Source organism: Chlamydomonas reinhardtii, chromosome 16, assembly GCF_000002595.2.
Source record: "Chlamydomonas reinhardtii strain CC-503 cw92 mt+ chromosome 16, whole genome shotgun sequence".
Lineage (NCBI taxonomy): Eukaryota > Viridiplantae > Chlorophyta > Chlorophyceae > Chlamydomonadales > Chlamydomonadaceae > Chlamydomonas > Chlamydomonas reinhardtii.
In genome coordinates, this window is record NC_057019.1 from 421,687 (window position 1) to 429,749 (window position 8,063).

Genomic DNA, 8,063 nt, shown 5'->3' on the forward strand with positions numbered 1-8,063 from the left:
CTGGGCCCTGGCCTTCCCGGGCACAAGCAGTTGTTGCCGCCTCATGGGGGGCACCAGTTGGTATGAAGACACACACACACACACACACACACACACACACACACACACACACACACACACACACACACACACACACACACACACACACACTGCGCGCGCATGTATGCCTGCAGCGTGAGCTCACGGGCCAGCTCACGGGCCGGAGACGTCCAACGCCACGCGATACCCCCCATGACACTGGCACCATCCTGCCAACATGCTTCTTCCCTCCATCCGCCGATCCGCTGTCTCTGTCCCTGCGAATGCTGTCACTTGACTGCCACCTTGCTGCAGTGCCACTGTGGGAGGAAGGCCTGACGGCGCGCAAATCCCACATTCCTACGGAAAGCCGTGGGTTTCACTATAAATGAACCGTCAGTCCGTCAACCGTGACACCACGCCATGCGAGTTTCAGCCACAAAGACATTGGGCAACGGCGTCTGGTCCCGGTGCCCCCGATTGACGTTCTTCCAATATCTGTCTTCTCTTCTGTCAGGATGGTTTCATTGTGAACTTCAGGCCCGGCGGGAAGGGACTCGGGGGCCAAAATCTCCAAGTCATTTCAAATGTTCATGACTGCAACGAGTCGTGAATCCCATCACTTTTCACTCCTACCATTCCTACTTCAAAAAAGCAGTTCTGCTTCTGCGGCGTCTCTCTCTTGGCGCCCGTGGATGTCCCATCACCCTGACGTTCAACACCTGCACACGCGCCCACGGCACGATGGCGTCCCACAGCAAATGAGAGCCAGGCACTCGTTATTCTCCCTTGCATACCGTACTCCACCAATCGGTGTGTAACGCCCTTGCACGTACCACTCTACGCGGACAGGTTTGTGCCGCACACATGCACCCGCACCGCTAACACCAAAGCAGCGTAGCTAGCCCCCCTCATGTGCACTAGTGCATATGCAATCAGGATGCTCGCCGTACGCCTGAAACAGACTTATTGGCATCAGCATGCGTCCCGTGTGGCCAACGCGGGCAGCTGCCCCTAAGGAAAACAACACAACACACATACACAATGCACACGTGTGGGAAGTGCGCCCTGCCTCTCGTGCGCGGTGCGCCACAGCCTCACCAGGCGCATAAAGAATGATGCTCAATGCAGTACAACACATCAACAAGAAGCCAACAACACTCGGGGCGGCTCAACCTCTGCATTATTTGTTCTTGGCCTGGTTTCAGGTCTTCAATGCATCCATGGTGCTTACGTGCAGCTGCAAGTCAACAACGTGCAGCAGCAGAACTTTATAACTTGCAAACTAGCCTTAGCATGGCAAATCTCTTTGGCACGTCAGGAGCAACCGCTATCTACTATAATGCATACAAATTGTTCCACCCTGCTCACGAGGAGCGCGTGTACGCCGTCATACGTGTTGTGTTTCGCTGTTCATGGACGTTTCTCGGAATACGCCTGTAGGCGGGGGCCAACTCAAACAATACCACCATCATGCGCCAAGCACAGCCCCCACTGCTACCTTTGAAGCCCGGCCCGACGACTGCCTTGACCCGCACAACTCCACCCTCCTCCCTCCTCCCCTGTGCTCGCCTCCCCGCCTCGCGCCGCGCCACTACTGCCGCCGCCGCCGGCTCAGCTCCCTGGCTTCACTCACGCGCCCGCTATTGCCGCCGCCGCCGCCGGCTCCGCCGCCGCCAGCCCGACCCAAAGTCCTCCGGCTCGGGCGGCCACGGTGCCATGGGCGGCAGCGAGGGCGCCAGCCGCACCCAGGGCCAGGCGGCCAGGTCGTACACGGCCATGCGCGTGCCACTGCCGCAGCGCAGCTGCTGCGGCTGAGGCTCCGGCTGCTGCTGCTGCTGCGCGCTGCTGCCGCCGCCACCGTCCTTGCTGCTACGGGTGCGGGCGGGGGCACGGCGGGGGCAGGGCAGGGGTAGGTTTGAATGCGGGGGTGACCGTGGTGGTGACCGGCCCTGCTGTTCGGCAACAAAGGCTGTGGGCTCATTGGGCCAATGCGTGAGTGCACGCGTGCATGTACAGCAGCAGCAGCAGCAGCTGAATGACGGAAGGCACACCGCGTTACACGCACGGGTCCCGGACCATCACGGGGCACGAGCAGCCGAGGCCCGGGCCCCCTCAGCCAACCAAGCCAGAACGACCAGAACTACACACGTGCCACCCACGCCCCCGTGCCTACCTGCTGCCGGTGCTGTTGCGGCCGGAGGGCAGGGGGCAGGGCTCGCAGGCGGCGAAGGGCTCCGCGGCTGCCAGCGCGGAGGGGGGTAGGATGCCGCCGATGCCGAAGCACCTGCAGTCATGCACGCGGGCGGGCCAGTCAGGCGGGTGCAGGGGCGGTGGGAGGCCTGGGCGCGGGGGCAGCGGCATGGGCGCGAGGGAAACAGCAGGGGAATACAGCCCATGCATCCCCAGGCCAAGCGGGCAACAGGGTTCCGCCACACACGTTCAGGCCGCTCTGCCATCGTATCGGGGCTCCGTTACCAGCCCCATGCACGCCTGGAGTCATGAGCAGTGCCCGTCTCGCCGCACCCCACCCCATGCACGCACACCCACATGCACACGCACCCATCCAGTCCCCGCTCATGCCATGCCATGCCATGGGTGGCCCACCACACATCCATCACCACCACTGTCACCACACCCCCAAGGCGCCGGCACTCCTAGTCGCAACCCGCACTCACATGTGGCCGTCAAAGAATCCCACGTAACGGAAATGGCTGCCGGGGCTGCCCGCCACCATCCGGACGCATGCCGCCACGTCGAAGCTCCGGGGGCCCGCGTTGGGGCCCACGCCGCCGCCGGCGCTGCCGTGTCCCGCTGACAGCTCAGCGGCTGGGAACAGGCGGCGGCTGCCGGGGCCCAGGAACTGGTAGCAGCCAACGATGTCTGCGGCGCGAGGGTTGCGGGCAGGCGGTGGACGGTGGAGCATACATGGGCGGGGCAGAGCAGGGCGGAGGTGAGGCGGGCGGGATGGAGCCATGGAGCGAGTGGAATGGGCGGAAGCTTGGGAGGGACGGCATGGGGAAGCGGGCTTAGGTTTGCGAGGCCATTGGGCGTGGATGGCGGGGTCAATGGCCTAAGACTTGAATATCCGGGTATCGTTGGTTGCAGCGTGTGTATCTCACCAGTTAGCAGCAGGGCTGGCGGCAAGGGGGGCGACGGTGAAGGGGGCGGTGAAGGGGGCGGTGAAGGGGGCGGTGAAGGGGGCGGTGAAGGGGGCGGTGAAGCGGGCGGCGGCGACGACTGGGGCGGGCTGAGCCAGACTGGTGGGAGCTCTGGCGGCGGCGACTCAGGGTAGGCCGGGGGTCGCTCCAACGCCTCCGCCATGGGCGGCCATTCCATCACGTACGATGGGGGTGTGGCGGCGGCGGGTGGGGGGTAGGGGGGCGAGTAGTGTCCGTAGCTGGGGCCTCCGTACCCATACCCGCCGTAGATGGGACCGGGGGGAGGCGCGGCCCCGTAGCCGCCGTAGCCATAGCTTCCTCCATAGCCACCGTAGGCGGGTGGGCCGTAGGCGCCAGGTATGCGGGCAGCGGCCGCCGCACCGGCTACAATCGAAGAAGGGGAGGGATGCGGCATGTTGCACAACAGCATCGTATGTTGACTTGGCGGGGGTAAACACTCTGGCCCCAGCTCCAATTCCAAGCCGATTATGTGCTCGTAGCATACTGCTTATTTTGGACGCAACAAGGTCAAACCGACCCAGCACGCTGATGATTCTGCTGTATCGCGAACACCCCTCCCGACCTATTTCCACCGCCGACGCGCACCTGATAACGCTGTCGCCAGCAACATTTTACATTGCCACGTCCATAGCTGCGTCATCCTTCGCGCACGTTGTTAACCCGCACTCTCGTTTGCCCACCTGTCGCCAAACTGCGATTTAAAGCATTCCGCGGTGATTAAGGATTGTAAGCTGTTCTGATCAGCAGTGTGCATATAAGTATATGTGCTGCGTTAGACTATGCCCTCTACCCAACTTGGGTCGCGAGATGGGTGCGTGGGGCGCTTGCTTTGTTGGAAGTGAACAGCCACCGCAAGCGCGCCGCAAACCCTTCATTTGAAGTCATGTCGCTTCCACACGAGTGCAAATGGTGCGCATGCGTTTTGCCTGCTGCCGCTCTGTCAGGGCCATTTCCTGACGCGGTTTCCGACCAGCTGGTCGCTGCGGACGTGTTGGGTATGTGCCGGAGCTATGCACTCACTCCTTGGTCCCCCTGGGCCCAAACCATGCTTCTCAAAAATAAAAATATCCAGGCCCGAGCGGACGCCTGGACATGCCAGGCCTTTTACATTTCAAGCGACATGTCGACGCAACTGACATCTTTCCGGGCCACAGCCTTCACAGGTCCTGGCCGGATTTCACAGGAGCGGTACCATGAGCAGCGCGTTTCGAGCCGCCCGAATAAAACGCGCGGCCTCGACCATCAGCCCCGCGGCGGACGCTGGACCCAAGGCTGGACCCTGTCCTGTGACCAGTTGGCAGTAGCAGTGAAGCCCCCTTCGCTACACGGGCCCCGACACGGGCACTTGCCCGTGTCTCGTCCCGCGGGCCTGCGCCGCCTTCCGATCGACAAGCTCACATATCTATGCCTGCCGTGCCGTACTCGTATTGCACAAGAGCGCCTCAGCACTTCCGCGCAACCCAAACAGAACTCATCTTACTTTTGCATGATCGCTACAGAGCACCCCGGCAGCCATACGCGGCCCGTCACCCCTAGCTCCCGGAGGGCTGGCAGGCGAATCCAGGCAAAAGGAACCTCAAGCAAAACCGCTTGCTGCTAGCAAAGCATATAAATGGTGCACTGCGCACAGGGTAGTGCTACATAGTACATACGAAGACCGCGCTGCATGCGGATTGCGTGCGTGACCTATCTAGAACATGGCATTGCCGGGCTGCAGGGTTTCGTTGTGAACCGTTTCTCCTCAGTCACGTGCATGAATACGCAATCTCTTATCATTGACGCAGGGGCATTTTGCAATACCATTACGTGGCCGCATTGCGAGAGGTAGCCACAGCCTACCCCACAAGCCGCCGGTGCTGCGACTGTGCAGTCGTCGTCCACCATTTTCGCTTCTCGTACACATACGGTACACATACACAGATACATACTTACACACACGTAAACACGCATACGCACGCACGTACGTTTGCACCGGGAAAGCCCCGAGCCGCCGCCTCACGCGGTGCCGACAGGAGCCGCCGCCGCCGCCGCCGCCGCCTGCTGCCGCACGGCGTCAAATCCGAGCCGCGCCACCCAATCTCCAAAGGCCTCGTCCGGCTGGCGCCCGGCCCTCCAGGCGCCAAACAGGGGCTCCAGCGTGGACTCCAAGTCCTTCACCTTGACCCTGTGTGTGATGGGGAAGGAGAAGCGGGAAAGGGTTGCTTCCGAGGTGCTAGCCCACACCAAATCCAGCGTTGCAGCAGGTAAGAGGCACGAGGAATACCGCGGCCCTGCGCCCCACTGCCGCCCCACTGCCGCCCCACACGGACTGCACGCCCGCCCACGCCCGCCGCACCTCTCCGCGTACGGCTGCGCCAGGCGTGTCTGCGCCGGCCCGCCGCCCAGCCACAGCTGGTAGCTGTTGGGTCCGTCGCCCACCAGCCCCAACTCGGCCATGTAGGGCCGCACGCAGCCGTTGGGGCAGCCCGTCATGCGCACGTGCAGCGGCTGGGAGGGAGGCAGGCCCGCCTGTGGGGAGGGGAGGGGTGGGGAGATGTGGAAATGACGGGAAGGAAGGGAGAGGAGAGCGTGCAGGCTGAGGGGGTGGGAATGGTGGGAGGCTGAGGGGGTGGGCATGACGGGAAGGAAGGGGGGAGGAGAGCGGGCAGGCGTGGTGCTTGGTGACCTGCTTTCTCGTCTCCCTCCCCAGTCCTGTCCGCTACAAACCCCCGTGCTCACCCATGCTCCCAGCCGCCCCCGCAGCCCAAACGCACGCATGCACGCACACATCAACACACGCGCATCCGCTCACCCGTGTCAACATGGCCCGGATGCGCGTGTTGACGTCCGGCAGCGCCCGCTCCGCCTCCGTGACCGCCAGGCCGCACAGCGGCAGCGCGGGGCAGGCCATGGACAGCCGGTCCAGCCCGTCCCACTCCACCAGCTCCTGTGTGTGTGTGTGCGTGTGTGCGTGTATGTGCGTGTGAGTACGTGCGTGTGTGTGAATCTGAGAGAAAGAGTGTTGTAACAAAGGGAAACATGTCACGTGCCCGCCACACACCTACATACACAACAAAGCACATGCACACATCACACGCCACCACCCGCAGTCCATCGGTCACGCACCCACTCAGCAGTCAAGGCCTCACCTTGACGCCGCCGGCCCGCAGCAGCTGCTCAATGTCCTCCCGGTCCTCGGGCCGCACGTCCCGCAGGACCAGGTTCTGGTGCGGCGTGAGTACCACCGGCAGGCTGTAGCGCTCAATGGCCGCACGCAGCGCCCGCTTGGCCTCGCCCTTGATGCGCCCGTTCTGCGTTTGTGCGTTTGGACGTGAGGCTGTGTGTGACTCACGTGTTTATGTCTGTGTGTTTGATGTGTGCCGTGTGTTGGGCCGGAGTGTGTTTATGAGTGTATGTGTGTGTTGCTGTGTTTGATGTGTTGGGCCACAGAGGATGGTGAAGAGCAAGATGCTATGTTGGACCTGGAACCGACTGAACCACATCACGCCACGTCGCCACTCTCACCTCCCTCCCTCCCTCCGTCCCTTCCTCCCTCCCCCACTTCACCTCCCTCCTTCCCCACTTCTCCTCTCCCCCTTTCCCCCTCCCTCCCCCCACCCACACCTGCACATACACGCCGCAGTACAGCCGCCCGTCGCCCTGCTCGCCCCAGCCCAGGTAGTCCTTGTACTGCCAGGGCGGCAGCGGCACCGGCTCCTGGAAGCGCTTGCCCAGGTACTGCTCCGCCACCGAGCTGCCAGGAGCAGGAGGAGGGAGGGGCAGGTGACTGGTGGGTGAGGTGGCGAGGCGGCGAGATGGCGCAAGGTCCCAATGCCCATCTCCAACCCATCTGATGCTCCAGACAACCGCCGTTCCACCCCAACCCCCAACCCCCCCAACCACCAACTCCCGAACTCCCAACCCCCAAAACCCCAACGCTGCCGCCATCCCTCTCCCTCTCCCCTCTCTCCCTCCCTCACCGGAACTTGTCCACGCCCCACTCCGCCAGCATGTGCCGTGTTCGCGCCTGCTTGCGGTTGTCACGGCGGCCGTAGTCGCGGAACACCGCCACCACCGCCTTGGCCGCGGCGAACAGGTCGGCGGCGGCCACGTAGCTGGGTAAGGGATGGGGCAGGGGGAAGGAGAGAGGAGGAGGGCGGTTACATTCATGGTTAGTTAAGGAACTGGTAGACGGTAGACAGTCTTCGGGGATGGGTCAGTGGGGTTAGGGAGCGGTCAGGGGTGAGAGGCAGGTAAGGACGGGTTCACCATCATGACTGGTGCGGGTGGTGCAGGCAGGCGTGCAGTGGGGTGCGGGGGTGCGGTGCAGGCGTGGTTGCGAGCTCGTGCACACATACACACACAGACATACACACTCGCATTCGCATTCGCATTTAAGCATTTCTATGACATATACACAGAAGCTGTGCGGCTTCGGTACGCCCGGCCGTCCCATGCCCTACCCCACCACCCCGCTCCCCTGTCCCTGCGGGGCCCGCGCAGCCAACCGTCAGTGCCGCGCGCTCACCCCAGCGGGTCCGCCAGGCGCGGGAAGGTGTCTGCGTCTCTGTGGCTGCGGCCCTGCCCACCGCCCACATACAGGTTGTAGCCCTGAACCTGCTGACCTGGGGGCCAGTGGGGGAGGCGGGCGGGCGGGGTCCGGGGTGCGGGAGGGGTGACAAGGGCAGGCAGCAGGGGATGAGAGGAGCGGGACACGGGGGGGGGGGGGGGTTGTAAATACCAGCCCAAACTAAACCAAAGCCAACGAAAACGGGGGGTGATGTGAGGACACGAGCCTGGAATCGCAACCAAGCCAACCTCTGCAACCTGCGGGGTCTAGCCACTGCGGCTTCCTCCAGCTGCCGTGTTGACCGCCGTCCATCC

At 63.3% G+C, this 8,063-nt stretch overlaps 2 protein-coding genes across 3 annotated transcripts in view; both read right to left on the minus strand.

Annotated features, from left to right (window-relative positions):
- Positions 1–588: 588 nt before the first annotated feature.
- Positions 589–3,976, minus strand: CHLRE_16g693200v5 (uncharacterized protein). 2 transcript variants are annotated; one of them, XM_043071753.1, is made up of 5 exons: positions 3,786–3,976; positions 3,141–3,563; positions 2,697–2,901; positions 2,195–2,305; positions 589–1,887 (listed from the first exon to the last, which is right to left on the minus strand). In XM_043071753.1, exons 1-5 carry the CDS (start codon positions 3,808–3,810, stop codon positions 1,662–1,664), a joined length of 990 nt encoding a protein of 329 aa, XP_042915321.1. In that variant the 5' UTR covers positions 3,811–3,976; the 3' UTR covers positions 589–1,661. The 2 variants fall into 2 exon arrangements, with proteins under 2 accessions (XP_042915321.1, XP_042915322.1); XM_043071752.1 differs by having other exon boundaries at positions 589–1,890.
- Positions 3,977–4,279: 303 nt separating this feature from the next.
- CHLRE_16g693202v5 (uncharacterized protein) overlaps positions 4,280–8,063 on the minus strand; it is a 6,037-nt gene continuing 2,253 nt past the window's right edge. The window contains exons 7-13 of the mRNA XM_043071754.1: positions 7,708–7,804; positions 7,160–7,294; positions 6,804–6,933; positions 6,329–6,490; positions 5,992–6,126; positions 5,536–5,708; positions 4,280–5,364 (exon numbers count right to left, since the gene is read on the minus strand). Of these exons, the coding sequence (XP_042915323.1) occupies positions 5,196–5,364; positions 5,536–5,708; positions 5,992–6,126; positions 6,329–6,490; positions 6,804–6,933; positions 7,160–7,294; positions 7,708–7,804 (1,001 nt within the window). The 3' untranslated portion in view covers positions 4,280–5,195. The remainder of the gene's footprint in view (positions 5,365–5,535; positions 5,709–5,991; positions 6,127–6,328; positions 6,491–6,803; positions 6,934–7,159; positions 7,295–7,707; positions 7,805–8,063) is intronic.